Source organism: Hypomesus nipponensis, chromosome 13, assembly GCF_054491055.1.
Source record: "Hypomesus nipponensis isolate SF chromosome 13, ASM5449105v1, whole genome shotgun sequence".
In the NCBI taxonomy this organism is placed as follows: Eukaryota; Metazoa; Chordata; class Actinopteri; order Osmeriformes; family Osmeridae; genus Hypomesus; species Hypomesus nipponensis.
Genome location: NC_140373.1, coordinates 6979312 through 6997034, shown reverse-complemented (window position 1 = coordinate 6997034; position 17723 = coordinate 6979312). Strand labels below are relative to the sequence as shown.

At 43.9% G+C, this 17723-nt stretch overlaps 3 protein-coding genes across 14 annotated transcripts in view; all 3 read right to left on the bottom strand.

The window, feature by feature from the left end:
• Positions 1-870: 870 nt before the first annotated feature.
• On the bottom strand, positions 871-6383 carry slc16a9b (solute carrier family 16 member 9b). The gene is made up of 7 exons (XM_084670288.1): positions 6073-6383; positions 5187-5433; positions 4741-4884; positions 4334-4429; positions 3795-4170; positions 3178-3653; positions 871-2949 (listed from the first exon to the last, which is right to left on the bottom strand). The coding sequence occupies exons 2-7, from the start codon at positions 5401-5403 to the stop codon at positions 2711-2713; spliced, it is 1548 nt and encodes a 515-aa protein (XP_084526414.1). The 5' UTR covers positions 5404-5433; positions 6073-6383; the 3' UTR covers positions 871-2710.
• Positions 6384-7035: 652 nt separating this feature from the next.
• ccdc6b (coiled-coil domain containing 6b) lies at positions 7036-13556 on the bottom strand. 2 transcript variants are annotated; one of them, XM_084670290.1, is made up of 9 exons: positions 13258-13556; positions 12612-12761; positions 12398-12526; positions 12001-12104; positions 11503-11663; positions 10983-11139; positions 10641-10741; positions 9431-9555; positions 7036-8602 (listed from the first exon to the last, which is right to left on the bottom strand). In XM_084670290.1, exons 1-9 carry the CDS (start codon positions 13510-13512, stop codon positions 8420-8422), a joined length of 1365 nt encoding a protein of 454 aa, XP_084526416.1. In that variant the 5' UTR covers positions 13513-13556; the 3' UTR covers positions 7036-8419. The 2 variants fall into 2 exon arrangements, with proteins under 2 accessions (XP_084526416.1, XP_084526415.1); XM_084670289.1 differs by having other exon boundaries at positions 9431-9558; positions 13258-13555.
• A 418-nt stretch (positions 13557-13974) lies between these two features.
• Positions 13975-17723, bottom strand: part of ank3b (ankyrin 3b) — a 91120-nt gene continuing 87371 nt past the window's right edge. For all 11 annotated transcript variants that reach the window (XM_084670994.1, XM_084670995.1, XM_084671002.1 and 8 more), the window contains 5 exons: positions 17538-17624; positions 16703-16786; positions 16351-16581; positions 15786-15855; positions 13975-15409 (listed from right to left, as the gene is read on the bottom strand). In XM_084670994.1, coding sequence (XP_084527120.1) covers positions 15805-15855; positions 16351-16581; positions 16703-16786; positions 17538-17624 — 453 coding nt within the window. In that variant the 3' untranslated portion in view covers positions 13975-15409; positions 15786-15804. The remainder of the gene's footprint in view (positions 15410-15785; positions 15856-16350; positions 16582-16702; positions 16787-17537; positions 17625-17723) is intronic.

Sequence of the window (17723 nt, the reverse complement as noted above, 5' to 3'; positions counted from 1 at the left end):
TCCTCTCTCTCTTCACCTCTATCTCTTCCTGACTCTCTCTTTTTCACCTCCTCATTTCTCCTTTCCACCTACACACGCATGTCCATCCGTGCAGTGTTCAAGGTGTTTTCATACCAGCAGAAAGGCTGTATGCATGGAAAATGTACTTTTAATACAAATAATACCTTTAATACAAATAATCTAATCACATATATACCGCACACTAGAACGTTGTCATGTAGTGTAATGTACAGTGTCTACACTGTTGTCATTTAAAATATGACAACACTGCCCCCTTGTGTACAGACCTAAGCTAGGCTCTGTCCCCTTTAACACCACAAGCTATCGTGGTTGTTGCATTAGATGAAGGCATTATCGAAAGAAACAAATTCACTTTCTATTCATAAACACCATTAAACCAGGCCAGAAACAGCATTTAGTGTAATAAAAGTACCAGACAATGTGAATGGAAGGGTGTGGAACTGAGCAGGGTGAATGGCTGGGTGTGGAACTGAGCAGGGTGAATGGCTGGGTGTGGAACTGAGCAGGGTGAATGGCTGGGTGTGGAACTGAGCAGGGTGAATGGAGGGGTGGGGTACAGTTTGGGATGAGTAGATGTAGTGTTAAATACCAGAGGCTCTTGGGTAAAAACAAGCCTTCTGCCTGCCTCTCCCCCTACCCCTCAGCTATGAAAGAGCCTTTTGTATACAACCACATATACTAAGGGAGGGTTGGAATATCTTTATGTGAGAGGAGGGAGGGACACATGCATGCAATAGAAATATCAACCAAATCCCAATTCCACAAACTCTCTATTTTGCAGGTCAACAAATATTTTGACTGAACTGACCGTCAAAACTTTGAAAATTAATACCAGCAATAGACAATAGGTGACTTCTCAGTGTCAAAATGTACTTTATTTAAAAAAAAATACATACAAACAGATACAAACATACAAAAAGACAGTATATAAATAAAATGGCAAAAAGGTGTTTTCTCAACCGATGGAAATATTGGGTCACAAAAGAAAGGCAACAAGGATATCTGTGGTATAAAGATGGGTGACATTGCAAGCCATTATCTTAAAAAAAAAAAACTAATTTTTCAAGTTAGACATTGTTGACAGGGTTGAAGGGATCATGTCAGGAAAAATAAGAATCATTATCAATGTGCTTGTTTCAGAACAATCCCCTAGGTCAAACTGCTCATCTGATGCGGTGAACCATTTCCATTTTTATTGCTTTACAGTTCAAAATATAGTCAGCCTGATCCGATTGACAGCTCATATTAGCATCTCCCAAAAATAAATACATTTCTCGAGAATTCTTCAAATCCTTTGAGTGAGCACATTCTAATTTAAGGGAGGGAAATTATATTCCACAATAGGAGAGTTAGCAGTGGTAGATTAAGAATCAAGCACTTTGGTATGAGAGTGTGTGGTCAGACAAATAAATTACAGCGGTCCTAACTAGGTAGTCAGAAGGACTCCATGTTCTGCTAGGATAAAGTGCACATCCATCTTGTTCTCATACCTCACCTCAAATGCATCTACCCTGAGTCAAATAAACTCAGATAATCCGGACGACACAGTATATGAGGTGCGTTGGATTTAGTCTGTACTTTTGGGACTGTTCCACTGGTTTCCATGCGCTGGTTGAACTAAATCAAGGGAACCAGGTCTAGACCTCAATGGTCACCAAATAGAACATGCAGTAAAGGGCAGAACTTCATCCACAAAACAAATAAAGAATCACATACAGTACAACGACAGCGACAACAGATCCGAGTTAGATAGATACTGCAGGGGGGTATTCCAGAAAGCAGGATATACGACATACCTTGGTAAGTTAACTCTTCATGTGACAGCCAGTGTTGTAGCAACATTGCCAGTAAGTTGCTGCAACATTGTGTGTCAGATGGAGAGTTAACGTACCCGGTTATGTCACATAACCAGCTTTCTGGAATACCCCCCAGATATATGACAGGCAGTAAAACTGACTGATGATAGTCAGTCAAAAACACATGTGCATATGTTCCAACAAAAATACTAAAGGTTGTATTAGTATTCAAGCCTCCGCATACTGAAAACAACCCGGCCGACCCTTAGCTTATCCAACAACAACAACAACAACAACAACAACAACAACAACAGAAAGAAGCCTTGAGCATGCTGCTTTCAGATCTTGTCAGTTATTTCTTGGGGACTAAACCCCTAATGTGCACACACACACCTCATCATCAAAGAGTCAAAGAGGGCCTTTTCATTAGCGGGCATTTTTGAATGACAGTTTCACTCGTACTGTAAACATGTCCTGGACTAACTGTGTGGCTCTTAATGATTGGTGGTGTTGTTTACAAGGCTTGGGCAACAAGAAAACAAGGTCAGTCCATAAAACTGTACGGTCTGCCAGTGAGACCAACTGCATCCTCCTGAAACTTCCCAACATGTTGTGACTGGCATGTTGTACACAGGAGCACGGAAAAAGTGTCTAAAATCTTCAGCATGAAGTTGTTCAGAAAATAGTCTATTTATTACATTCAAGTTTTCACTTGAATGAGTACAAGAAGTTAATCTAAATTCATGAATCCTCACCTAACCCACTGCATAAAACAAAGGCTATCAACTCACATAACTCACTCCCTGTATCAACTGTGACAGAAACTGAAAAACCTCCAATTATAATTACACTGTATTTGAACCATTCAGAAACAATTAGACCATGTCAGCACTTTAGGCCACAGAGGCTACCATGTCACAGGTGCTGGGGTACTCTGGGTCTGGATGAGGAGGTTCTGGGCGAAGGACCTCAGGAGGCTGGAGAAGGTCTGGTTGTGGCTGGGGGGGTTGGGGTCTGGGGCGATCCAGACAGGGCAGGGCAGACAGGAACAGACAGAGCCCCCCCAGGAGCACTCCTCCCCCACTGAGGTAGAAAGCCAGGTCATAAGACCGGGTGCAGTCATATAAGAAGCCTGAAACAAACACAAAGGCAACAAAACCTTAAATACGTTTGTTCAGTTGAACCTGTTCAGTGGCTTGCCCAGAGCTGTTCTTTGTCTATGTACACTCGTTTTTTAAAGTACCCCAACTGCCATCTCCTACCTACCATCTAAGACCAGATGAAAGTCCTCCACACCACACACACATACAAACGCACACACACACACACACACCACACCTTCATACACACTCCTCCTCACCTACAACAGGGGATCCCAGCATGATGCCGAAGCCCCCAAACAGCATGAGGATGCCGTGGGCCTGGGTGAAGCGCTCGATCCCCACCACCTCCGTCGTCACGTAGGGCGTCAGGGACCAGTTCCCAGAGAAGAAGCCCAGCGCGGCCGACAGCACCTGCAGCCCCGCGTAGGACCGCGTCACCGGGATGAGGAGCAGGGCACTGCCACTGCCTGTCAGGGTGAACGCGTACAGCAGCACGCTGTTGACGAAGGGCAGGTCGGCCATGGCGCCCAGGGCCAGCTTGCCCACGCCTGCACAGATGGCGGTGATAGAGACGAGGGGGATGACGCTGACCGTCTCCACCAGGCCACGGGTCTGAGCCACGTCCTCCATGAAGAGGAGGGGGGGGTAGGCCCCCAGGGCGTAGAGGAAGAGGGAGACGCAGAGCGCCATGAAGACACGGTCCTGGAGCAGCTCTGATGTGGAATATATGTATCTAGAGGAGGACAAGGTCGGTATGAATACAGAAACAGCAACAACATGAAAGAAAGCAAAATCATGGATCCATGGGTTTGGATAGTAGTCATTGAATACAACACATCAGTACAACACAGTCCCACACATTTAACTCTGTTACCTGCAGTAGTCCTTTTGCTTCGTCTTAATTAGCTTCACCAGGGCGGAACAACTTAGCAGGCTCTTCTCATAGGCCAGAGGGTCTTTGGTTTCTATGGTAATTAGCATGTGACAGGCCTGTGGCTGCTTCTCATTGGCAGGTTTGATAGGTTCCTCTGCCAGCAGAGCCTTATCATACAGGTGCCCCTCTGCCTGCTCCAGAGCTGCTGCCCGCTGGCGGAGGTAGTAGGCAGGCAGTACCAGGGGCCTCATGGGGCCAGCGCAGGCGATGATGTTGAGGGCCAGGGCGCCGATAATGAGCAGACATCCTTCAAGGCCAAACAGCTCGATGAGTTCGTTCTGAGCCGTGGCATAGAGGAAGCCCCCTACACTAGTGCCTGGAGACAAGGAAGAGGAGGAAAGAGAAGAGAAACACAAAGATTGTTCATCTTCTTGTTTATTTTTCCTACTGTCATAATTTTTTTACTTCACTTATCTGATGTTAGGAAGCTTTTTGCATTATGAATACTGACAGTGGCCTGGTACAGGCAGTCTAGTTACCTGTGGTGACAATTCCTAGAGCCAGGCCTCTCCTCTTGTCAAAATACTGGCAGGTGATAGTCAGGGTAGCGGCATACACCAGTCCACAGCCCAGACCTGTTAGACACAACCCACACACATATAACTAAATACAGTTGAATACCACACACTAACACACGCCTCATAACATCTACTGTTATTACAAAGAATTCACACAACAGACTGATTATCATCTTAATAATCCTTGTTCTTGCTGTTTAGTTATTGTCTTTTTCCCTTCATCAGATGTATACAGAGGTCTTTATCGTGTCGTGTCATATTTATTGTCCGATCAGAGTTTTCTAGAAATAGTGAGTTTTATATGTGGTGTCTCAACTTATGAACGATACTGATTGAACTGATGACTTGTGGGTTTTGAGGGGACCTACCGACGACAAGGCCATAGGAGAAGATGAGGAAGGGGATGTTGGGTGCGAAGGCACTGAGCATCAGACCCCCAGAGACCATAACTCCACTGAAGATGGTGACAGGCCGGGCCCCGAAATTGACCACACACGCACTGCAGATAGGACCTGGAAAAGAGGAGTAAGAGAGGGTGAGAAAAGGAACAGAAGATGTATCCAAGCCCTGCTCACTGAAGCTATGAAGAAACAGTTAGGAATACCAGGTACTAACGAGTGGATGACTCAAATGATGTGTCCTGTCTAAATGTGATCACATCTATTTCTAGAGTCACTTAATATCTGACTGAACTGATTATTCATTTCTGGATGTGAAGTCATTATCCTTGCGGACACAATTCAATGCACACAAACAACAAGTCACTTCTACACAGACACAAACTAACTTGCACAACCTCGGACTCGCTACTTACTTGCTATGAGTCCCACTCCAGAGACAAGAGAGCCCACCCAGGCTGTCATAGCCTTGCTCTCCTGGAAGGCACTAAGCCATTCTGGGTAGATCACACCCACAGACTGTGGTGAGCCGTAGGCCAGGAGTTGAGCCAAGAAGCAGGCCACTACAATGGCCCAGCCCCAGCCCCCATCCAGGGGCTTTCTAATGTTGTTACTGCCCTGAGGAGAACTCATTCTGATAGACTCACACTGGAGACAGCAGTCCTGGAGGAAGGCCAGAGAAACAGAAATAAATCAACAAATATTAGTTCATACTATGACAAAGAGAAACCCCAACTAGTGTATAAATAAATCAAAATATATAAAACATTATATAAGTAACAAATAATAGATTATTAGCTCCATGACTGAAACCCTGTCTAGACACTGGATAAGGCTTTTGATTGTTAACTTCACATATTGAGTTGTTTTTTTTTACACCAATTCTAGCAGCGTGGCGCTTCTGACTTGTGTAGGCTACTGTAACCGCGCAGCTCGGAGCCATGCTCACGCGCTTTGATCTACCGGGTGATGATGCCAAGAGCGCACATCTCTTTTAGGAACTTCTGTTACATAGTATAAATATATTCAAAAATCCGAAACTGTATTTGGTGTAAGAAAAACGCTGGAATTCAGAAGAAGCCTATCCTGTGTCTCCTTTGTTCAGACAAAACATTTTTGACAAAATAAATAAATCGCAGCGGAGACATTAAATTTTTACCAGGTTATTATCTGATATGTTATTAGGCCTACATGTTTATAAGTAGGCCTATATTAACAATGCATGTAATGTAGACACTAGATCACACATTTTACACAACTTGTATTATTTCATCAAAGTACTGCAAGGATTATGAAACTTACCTTTATATTTAATTGGCACCTGCAGTTGTAGAGTTGCCGTAAACTCAGCAGTATGCTGTGGAGATGGACAGCGCTACGCCGCAAAATAAAAATATCATAGCCCAACCATAATTTCTATTATAAACCTACTGTAGCTTCTTCTATAATCCTGAAGCGGTATATGTTGATGTGGCATCCTCTGTTGCTGAATGAGACCCGGACAATATGGTTGAGCTTTTGTTGCCAAGCGCTGAAACCGGTTTGAAGCTGTTCGCTCTGGTCCTGCAGAATTGCTGTACTTCAACTTCCTCTTACAGTGAGATGACACTGCAGCTGTTTTAAAAATCACAAACGCCCAGAGATGATAACATACCTCCATCCTTCTCAAACATGTCGTCTATAGCAAAACCGAAAACAAGCATAGGGTAATTCTACAGTCTTTATTGTTTAAATAGTCATAATCACGAAGCTTTTCAAGTGGTACGGTAGAGACCGGGAGCAATCTCTAATTCCACATCCTATGGCATGCATTTCGAGTAAACATTAAATAGGCTACATTACAAAATAAAATAGTGCTTTGCTGTATTGTGCACATATCAACTATGTAATTAAATATTTTATTATGAAGCCCATCAGTGTCTGCACAGCACCAGTCTGAACCGGTTCTCCGCAATAACAACACTGCCAAACCGTCACACGTGCTCGGCAAAGCATTAAGACTCAAATGTGGGTTGAAAACTGATGAAATTAATGGTCCTCATCGTATTTATTGGATAATATTTAATAATTCCTAAGATGATAAAATATGGGTCAAATTCTTCTTTATTATGTTCACATAGCCTACTGTTTAGGGGTTAAAAAGAACACGCACGTGCAAAAGCAAGAGGAAAACGCATGACATTTTTTTAAGAAACGGTCTGGAGGATTGGTGGTTAACATAGCGCCACACGCACAGTGTTTTGTTGAAAAACGTTAAGCATATGATCACATATTAAGGCTTTTTTTTATTTAATGTGGGGAGAAGCTAGATAATGCCAATAAAAAGCAATAGCCTACCACAGTGAGTTAAGGCTCTGAGGTGATTATAATGAGTATATAAAGAAAACATCAACATTATTAGGCCTACATTCATATGTCAACAACAGTCTTACATGAAAGCATTTACTAAAGCCAGAACGATACACAAACAACCTACTAATCAAACAAAAAAAAACAAATGATTCTCACATCAAATTAAATATTCGCAAAAATAAAACAATGCGAAGGAGTTGATCATCTTTTTGAGAAAACCAGATCTGACATTGAATCAAGCCAAGCTGCACAACAAGCTGAGCAGTAGGTTCTAGCGCCAACACCCACTACATCTAATGAGTAATATGGACAGAACGGTTTCAGGTTGGTACTAGTGGGATAAAAGTAAGCCAACTCTGAGGAAACTAGGAAGTAAGAGACATTAACAACTTCTTGCAACCGGAAACAGGGCAGTATGGTACCATGTTCTGGTGTCAAGTCAGCTGTTAACGAGAAGTGGACTGAACGTAGCACATGCTACAGTATTTCCCATGCAGAATGACCGTCTTTCATTGACAGTACAATTACACTAGGTCGGCGGAAAACAAAAGGCGGAAAATCAGTTCTTTTTAACATATTAACGTGTCAAAGGATACCGCTAACAACTTTTGTGCATCATGTTGTCATGTTACTAGCTCCATGTACAAACTCATGGCCCTGCAAAATGGCAGGCCAGTCTTGCTTATCATTACGTTTAAAAGTCTTTAAATTAACCTTTTTACGGAATGTATTTGTTCAAAGCTGGCAAAAACCTAATGACACGTCACTTTATAATATTCTGTCATTTGGGATTACTTGCTAAAACTGTTATTTATAGCAAATAGAGTCACCCTTCTGTTATATTGTCAACATCTCAAAACGCAGCAGTGTGAATTTTATGTGTGGATGCATCTGCAATGCGATCATCTTTAGAAGAATTGCCAGACCCTTACTCAAAATACACTACCTTAATAAACACTTAATTCTATCTGAACTACGGTGTTTAAGACCACTTTTGGAGTGAGATACAGACTCCACAAACATCAAAACAAAACACAAACCCTTAAGAATACACTACCCAGCAGCATATCAACATTTCATCAGCAAACACACTGCACGCCTATTACGCTAAAGAAATGACTGTAAAACTGAAAATGAAATTAGGATGAGGGTCCATAATGGCATAAGCAGAGATGACGTCAGTGCAGGTGAGTGTTGTCCTCACAGAACACTCAGCAGAACCACCAAAACCATCCCAGAAACCACAGCTTCCGTGACACTGGTCTTAGTCTGCTGCTTCTACATCAGAGCTCGTGCATTATGACTGGTGCTGGTGCAAAGCATGCTGGGATGTAGATGCCTGTGAGGATGTGGACTGGCCAGGTGAGTGATGAGCTGGTGGAGGGTGTGGGGCGGGTAGGCCTGGCTGGGTGTTGGGGGAGGGAGGGGGTGTGGGTCTCTTGAACTTGTCTGGACTGTTGCTCCTTCGTGGGGAAGGTCTCTGAAAGCAGAAGAGAGGTCATGGGTCTGAGGATAAGTCAGGCCATCATTTTGTATGTTTCAACCGTTTATCTAATAAAGAGGCGGGTTTGATAAGATGTCTGTACAGAGGAGTGTCGTTCAGGCATTTTCTTAAACAACCCAAAAGTTTCCTTGCTCTGATTGGCTGTACCTATCCAATTGCATCCAGAGGGCATTTTGGTCTGCGCCTGTAGATAATGCCAATTTGAAATCCCAAATAGAACTAAGAGGTTCCAGACTAATACACAAGTGGTCTGGCAATACCTGTGAAACCCAGTATTTTGAATTTCCCATGACACATTATGTTCAACAATAGCAGTTGCAACACAAGATGGCTTTGCAGGTACAATAGTTCATGGAAGTGTCTTTCCCTCTGGGTTAAAATGCCCTGCCCCAAAGTCCCTATTGTATGGTGTCAACTGAGTCTGTGTGGTATTAAAGTCCTAAATATAGCCTGGTCCACGTGGACACCTTGTCCTAGACATTTCCTGTACACATACAATAGCTCTTCATGAAGAGACTTGAGTAGCAAAATGGAAGTGAAGACAGGAAGGAAGTAGGCCTTGTGTACAACCATACTTTCTTTCTCCGGTTGTTTGTGGAGGGTTTACTGTATGTGGCCTGATTGGGATGGCTTTAACATACACTGTACACACACAGAAATTAGTTGTTATAAGTTTCTAGACCAATTAGAGCCTCTTACTGACCAGAATGTTTCCAGGTTATTTTAAATGTAAATGTTATAACTTACCACAGAGCAAAGAGTATGCCCACAGGCACACACACACACACACACACACACACTTACTGGGACGGAATGCGTTCCCCCCACATGGCCGTGCAGAGCGGGTGTGTTGTAAAAGGAGGACATGGCAGCTCTGGTCAGGGTGCTTGGAGGGGTGAAGCCCACAGTGTGACTTGGGTATGACAGACCTGCTTCAGACACAGACAGGCCATCAAAGACAGAACTTGACACGACTTTGCATTTTCACAGTTTGAGAGTTTGATGACAATTCAGGAAACATCTAAAAGTAAGAATGCTTGGATTGGCAGGCACAGACAGTATTTTCATTGTTTTCCTGAAACTGCTCAGGCAGAGTACGGTCCTCCACCCAGGCTAGGCCAGGTCCCATGGTCATTAGCCATGATCAAATAGACTCTCCAGGCCTTAGCCTAGAACACAGTCCAAACAACACTTCCCTTCCTCTCTTATGTAACTGACAACGCCTATACCTGAATTACACACACTCATGTGCACACACATCCCTTCCATGTCAGAGACACAGAAAGTGCTCCATTGTTAATGATCAACCGAACCCGAGGAAGGTGAAGTGTGTTGAAGGTGAACCAGAGATAAGATAGACTTCCCAGACTATCGGGTATCCCAGGGTACACTGGGACAAAAGGCTGAGCTGGCACCCAGAGACTTGGTTAGACTTAGAGAGTTGGAGTAGCTATTGTTTCTTTCCTCATTATCTCTACTGTACCCTCTCCATCCTTCCTTAAGTTCTGCTATCTCCTCTCTCAGGGTCTGAATAAGGAAGACACAGGTCCACAGTTGTTCTCCTGTCTTGTTAAACCCCACAGGCTCACATGGGAAGCTTCCTCCCATCGTCCATCATATTGTTTAAACCTGTACTCTGGGATGAAGGGCAACACATAACTCTCCAGAAGGGAAAGACAACACCTTCAACCTGCAACAGGCTGGACAGGAAGGGCAAAAAGGTCAGTCAGACACACATACATACAGGCACGCACGCACACCTGACACCACACATGGCTTTGCTCAAGCTCAGTCATAAGCAAATACTGTCCCACACTAAAGAATTTGAGTTAACACAAATGCAGAGCTGTCCCTCAAGAAAGAACAATAATTCTCCCATTTGAAATAAGAACTGGTATTTTAAGTTAAAGAATGAGCAATTTGTGTGCATGTAGGCAGGGTGGCAATGGCCTGTCTGAGCAGGCCTTTAGTGTTCAAGAACGTGTGTGTGCATGTGTGTGGAGCATGTGGATACCTGGGGAGATGGGTCTGCTGGAGCTGGGGGAGGGGGGGTATGGGATGGGACTGGACACAGTCCGGGGGCGAAGGCCCTGAGCGGACATCTCATTGAAGTACCTGCAACAGCAACAACAAAGAACAGACATTCCTGTTTTAAGACTGAAGATGGGGGGGGTCAAAGTGCTGTATTAGGACAAATGACCAGTCTCACCCTGCTATAGACTAAACAGCTAGCTTTTTCCTTTCACTTCAATTCTTTCCTTCATTCATTCCTCAATAACGTCCCCTCAGTCTTCCATCTCCAGACTGGTCTATCCATCTCTCTACCTTCCCCTCAGCTCTTTCTCTCGATCCGCACCTCTCATCATCCATCTCCAGGCTGGATTCACTCTCAGACAGTTGTCTGCAGAGGGCTTCCCGTCTCTCCATCTCTCTCTGCAGCTTCCTCTGAAGACGAACATTCTCCTCTCGCATGTGACGCTCCTCCTCAATGTACTGGGCCCGCTTCTCTGTGTCTGGGGTAGCAGGGGGGAAAACACACGTTTTATTACAAGCCTAGAGGCTTGTTGTGTGTGTTGAGGTAACATGGGTTCAGAATGTCATCAGTTGCCAGCTAGACAAATGGGGCGTTTCCTGGTTTAAGAAAGAACAGTCAGCCACCCCCATCTAGTGGCCAACAAGAGTATAACAGGAACACGGGGACAATGATAAAGCAATAATAAAAAATAAAAAAACTGGGAAATAGGCTGTAGCTCCAGTGAAACAGGAAAAGGCTTTCAGGGAACATAGTTTGGGTTCCATAGAAGATATTTTGGATTCTACAACCATTGGTAATGTTCTATAGAACATGAGCTGGGTTTGAGGATTTAAAAACTGACGTTGTAGTGCAGCGCTGCGAAGGTTCTTCTTCAGCCGTTCCACCTCGTTCTTCAAGAACCGAATGTGGCGCATCATGTTCTCTGGAGAGTCAATGTCCATGGCGATACCCTTGGGAGACGGTGGAGCTGACAGGGGTTGGTCAAGTTTCTCCTGGAGAATTCTGGAAAAAACAACATGATCGGTAAGGGGTTACTTCCAGACACATAATAGTTCAAATGATGTGCTTTAACCATGCTTGAACATATAGCCAATAACACCATACCAAGTAGACCTTAAAAACACCGCTGTAAACTGACCAAAACACAACTGGATGAGAACTCGAATAAAACCACAACAAACGTCTCCTGTGGTAAGTAATCACAGGTGGGGTGTAGTGTTACAGTTCATTGCCCTACTTTACCGAACGAACTGCGGAAACTGAGTGACCTTGCGGGCTCAGACTGGTTCCATTGTACAGTACACCACCAGTGTACTGTTGCACAAGCGTCTCCTCTGACCTCTTCTCTGCTTCCAGCTTGTCCATCTTCTTCCACAGGCGGTTGACCAGCGCCTCCTGCTCCTGTTCCAGAGTGTTCTCCAGGTCTATCTTCTCCCGCCGCAGCTGCAGACAAACAGAAGCAGAGACACATGAAGAAAAACAGACAGGAGGACAGATGTACAATCTGAAAGAGACCGGCGATAGACAGTCTAGGAAAAAGGCAGTGCTCACCATGTCATACTATTCCTTACCCTCTGGTCCAAATCGAAACACAATCACAGATGCATATTTGACACCATCTTGGTCATTACTATCTGTTGCTAAGCAATCAGTCAACAAGAAGCTTAAGGGAGAGCCAGTAGTAGGATACGTTCTGAGGGTACCTGTGGAACTATGAGCTGTATGGGATGTTGTACCTGTTCCAGGGTGAGCTGTTTGGAGATGGTGTCGTTCTCCATCTTCTTGATCTTCTTCATCAGCTTGTTGACCTGGAACTCCTGCTCTTGCTCCAGCTGCTGCTCCAGCTCAACCTTCTCATGCTGCAACTGATTTGGAGGGACAGGATGGGGTCAAGTGGACACACATACACACACAAAGACACCTAAGACCATCCATGAAGTCTGAAATTACCTGCACAAGTTTCCTGGATAGCTCATTGGTGAGGAACTCCTCTTCCTTCTCATAATTGACAGCAAGTGTCTCTTTCTCCTTCTGAAGAGCCTGGATTTTCTTAAACAAGGTGTTACTGATGAACTCTTCCTCTTGCTCTGCTCGTGCTTGCTGCCAACACAAACAGAAACAATGTTTTACTAAATAACGCAATCTGTAGGTAGGTGATGCCCTATCACTGGACAGCTTGGTCAGAATAGTGTAGCCATAGTATTGTAACCTATAGGATATTTGTTATAGGATAGGGTCCCCAAACCTGAAATAACCCCTTAGCACAGTTCATTGAGCACGAAACATACTGTTTACGCATTGCATCAATAGATAGAGACCCAGATTGCTAGCTAGTTTTGATGCTGATGTTGCAACAAAGGCTGGTTTAACCGCTCAGCCAGGGGAATTCCAATTCTACGGAAGCTGTTAAGGTCTGTTGACAGTGTTGTGCATGGCATCGCACACAAGTAGATTATCGCTAGCAATGTTTTACACAGGCATGTCTTTGTCTGAGCACTAGCCATACGTTACAGATATGGGGTTTTAGTTGTTAAACTAAAGTGTACAGCGCATCACAGACAGACACTACACTGAAGAGCTGGCTAACGATACTCACAATAGTGACGCTTGCTTCTCGCAGGTCCCTGTTCTCCTCCTGCAGGGCTCTGCATTTAAGCCTGAATGTTTCAAGCTCGATTTTCAGCACTTTGTTTTCTTGTTGGAGAGAGGCAAGTCGGTTTGTTAGTTCCTCTAAACGAAAGGAAGAGATGACAATGCTTGGTTTGGTAGAGGACGAGGAGGATGTACATCGAGGGACAGATGAACTGCTGCTCGCCCCATCAGTATCACTCTCGCTTGCGCTGTCCGCCATGATTACCTGTGGGGATGCCAGGTTTAGAAATACTACCCTATTGAGATGCTTTCAAACTTGAGGCTAGGTTGTTTTTGTATGGGCCGATAGTAGTCGATCTTAAATATTTGAATAAAGCATCAGATACATACGCGGAGTCTATTACTAACAAGCCCATGCAAGTTTCAGTTCAGATTGAGCCTAGTCATGATGTTTCTTTCAATTCTGGCAACCTTGATTACAGCAACGTGATTCATGTTTCACTACGCAGACAGCTCGATAAGGACTTGCAAAGAGCGACACCTTGTGATACTATTGGGGAATGCACTCTCTTCTGGAGCCACTCCATTTGTGTCAATGACTTTACCTACTGAATACAAATTTTTATAGACTGATCAGCACCAACTTAACTATATGGAAATTAAACAATAAATAAAATGAATGAAAATGTATTGACAGGAACGAAATGACACATGGCCACTCTTTTTCAGTTTAAACACAATTTATTTTTCAGTTTTAAATAATGAATTGGTTCATCCAGTGTGGGCTATGTTGGTTTTTCATACAGTAATGATACCAGATCTATCATCAATAGATGTTTGTAGGTGGTCTTATATGAAAACAAATCAAAGCAAAGAAAATAATGTCACCAAACAAACAATCCCCCATCAAATAAAAAGACCCCTTCAAAGCACGGTAGCTTCACTCCCTAATATTACACTGCTAGAATGATTACAAAGAATTGGCAATCTTCTGCCACTGGCAGAAAGACTTCTACATCTTATCGCCGATACACAGGATGACAGTTTATTAAAGTTCACAATGTGCCAGTCTACATATACATTCAGATAATTGTTCTCATGGGTCTCCAAGCCTGTAATAGTAGTGGCAATTAAACTGTACTGAAGGAAGTGAGTTCTTTATCATGAAGCTTTGCTATGGAGCGGGTCTCTTCTATTACTCCAATGGGGGGGGGGGGGGGTGTTCATGTGTTTGAATAAAAACAGTCATAGTGTAGTGACGTACTGGTCTAGCGCCATGAACGTACACAGACAGAGGAAGTACCAACAACCCTTTGATAATTCATAATACAGTGTTTGCAAAATAGAAAAGAAAAAATGAAAAGATAACTAAAATTAGGTGAATCACATGCATCAAAATGTCAGTACTCGGAAGATGAGAGACTGAGTATTCACATCAGCTGATTTTCTACAGTCAGAGAATCTCAAGAGGATCAGACAGAAATGTCCTCCTTGTCGATTTAAATCGTGCCTCCATCACCTGTGCTTCCAAGAACATGTGAAGTCACACCCAAGCGTTTCTATAAAGGTGGAGTGAGCCATTATTGGCATTTCATTCCCAAATGCACTTTTTTTTATCGCCAAGCCATCCTACCAGTGCATAAACATAATCTGTGTGCTACGTATTCATTTTTAAATTTGATTTGTACAGTGTCATTTATATACAACAGAATCACCCAATGTATCCATTAAAAAGCGAAGCCATGTTGTACAGCCCCATGTGGTGGTTCTGGGGGCAGTGATGGGTAAGACGGCAGACTAGGAGGTGCCTCAGAAGTGTCCCTCTGCACCTGTCAATCACATTTCCTTTTGTGCCACCTTTCATCACATCTTTTCATGATGCAGATCTCCTCTCATTGGTCAATAATGAGGAAGTGGACATCACCGTTCTTCTGTTGGTCATATGTTGAAGGTCACAGGCTAGTCGCCCCCAAAGTTGTTGACAGAAGAAGTGTGTATGTCATGCTCATGCGAAATCAAATGAAGTCATCTTGCTGAAAACCATGCATTAATGTGAAAGCAGCAGGCACACGTTCTGATTGGCTGATTTCTCCCGCTTCTGAGGTTCCAGTCATTTTCCCACCGAGGATTATGCAAATTAGGAAACATAAACAAATCTGTAAATCAAAATGCACACCAAGAAACCAAATTAGATTGACTTCACTTGATAGGTCTATTACAGGTGTTGATGGATAAACTAAATAACTGGACTTTGCCAGATAAATCAAGTAAACAAAACTGCTAGCCTCTCTGGACTATAGGGTGAGCCTCAGGGGATTAGCAAAAACACAAAAGATCTGAATCTCTCCTGTGTTTTGTTTAAGAACTGTTTGGCTGTGTCTGCACTTTGCTTAAAAAGACTTAGCCAAAGCACATTTTTACAAAAGCCCTCTAGAATTCATGGTTAACCACTAAACAAGCAGGTTAAAAAGGTATTTGGCTCACAACATGGCTGCTGTCCTCACACACAGGTCTACAGTACACAGTACATACCAGGTTGAGCACACCATTGTTACGATTGAGACTTTTTCTTCCCCTGTTTCCCCTTTGCTCCTTCTCCAGACTGCCGAGGGAGAGACAGATAGACAGACAAAACGAGGGTTTAGGTACAGGAAGGTCTGAATTTACACCCTCAGGCCAGACAAATCTCACACTCAGCAGAGAGACAAAATGGTCATTCTGGAAGATCATCTATGTTGGTTTCTATAAAGATGACATGCTAAAAGAGAGAAATTGTTAAAGAAGGGGGTTAATTTTCAGATGGAAACATGCTAATAGAGCCACAGCAAACTGAAGACCAGTCTAGATTTGGCCTTTGTGACCAGATGAGTTTGGTCTGTCCTAATCCCACTGCACTCCACACACTACACAGACAACATCCAATATCCAAACTAGCATCCAAAGTGTACATAGGACAGATTATGCAACTACGTTTAGTTGACTTCTTATTGGTTCCAGGTATGTGAAACAGCATGACTGGCCACATGATTTGTATAGTATGCTAGTGTGTATATTGGATTGTAGTCCATCATCCTGGTCTAGAACCAGTTGTGCCAACCTCTGTTTTTCCCTTCTGGGCCTCAGTGGAACCCTTGGAGCTCTTTGACCCCTCCTCTTCCTGTTTCTCAGCCTTTTGACCGCCCCGGGAGCGCTTGCTCCTTTTCCTGCCCTTCCCTCCTCCTCCTCCTCCTCCTCCTCCTGTTCCCGCTCCTGTAGCTCCTGCTCTTTCAGCTGCACCTTTCTCTTCCTCTGAGCCCACGCCCACACGGCGCACTACCTTCCTGATCACCTGTAGGAGGAGATGGGTGGAGGTGGGAGATGGGGTCAGCTTGGGGGGTATGAGGAGGTAGAGGAGGTAGAGATTACAGGGGATATGCAGGGAGGTGGGGGTGGTTGGTGGAGATGGTTACTTTTCTGGTGACAATGTTTCCGTCCTCATCAGTGAATTGCTCCTCCGTCACAGACTCAACAGGAATGTTTCTGGCCTGCTCTCCCTGGGGTTGTGGGAGGGATTGGGGTGGATGGAGGGGTAAAGGATTTAACAATGAATAATAATGATGAATGAAGAGTGAACTGTTCAAAGCAAAAGCTTTGTTTGGCCACCACATGAAGCACCACCATTTTTTATGGACGAAGAACACACAACAACTCTGAGCTGCAGTACAGCTGCATGTCCATTTGAGTTTGTTAAAGTGCATATTCTGTGGTGATGGCAATAGCTGGAAAAAAAACAAGTCTGCAGAAGCAAAACGTCAAAACATGAATACATCTGTAGACAGGTCAAATACAATGAAATGCAATAGCTCTGCGATCAGATCACAGCAAAACTGTTAGTGAATGGGTGTCATAAAGCATGTCTACAACACATGGTGTTTTCCATTTTATAATATCACACAGATGTTTCCACTAGAATTAGTCTTAAAACAAGACAATTCTAGAACCGATTCTACAACAGTGAACTAGATCACACCATTCTTCAAATCTGGCAATGCTGGAGGAAGCTAGCAAGCCAGTGCTAATGGCATTGTTCAAGCAGCAAAGGTGAGTGTGCCAGAAGTTGGGTTCAAGATTCTGTAAAAGAAAAGCCACACACACACACACACAGTACGCACAACACACATTAACAAACACACACCCATTCCTTATTCCGACCTGTAGTACAGTAACAGTAACAGCACAGGGCCACTTGTTTCAGCTCAGCCACACACATCAACCATGGCGGTACCGTGTGTGGCGGGCAGATACCTTGAGAATGACCCGCCTGCGATACACCTTGGTGGTGACGGTGGTTTCCTCATCTGAGCTGGACTCGATAGATCTACGAGCACCCTGCTGGAGTCACCCCAGCATAGCCTCATCATCACTTACACCCTCATTATATAGACGACACAAAATCTGGCCAACACAGCACTGTACACTCTTTATTCTCAT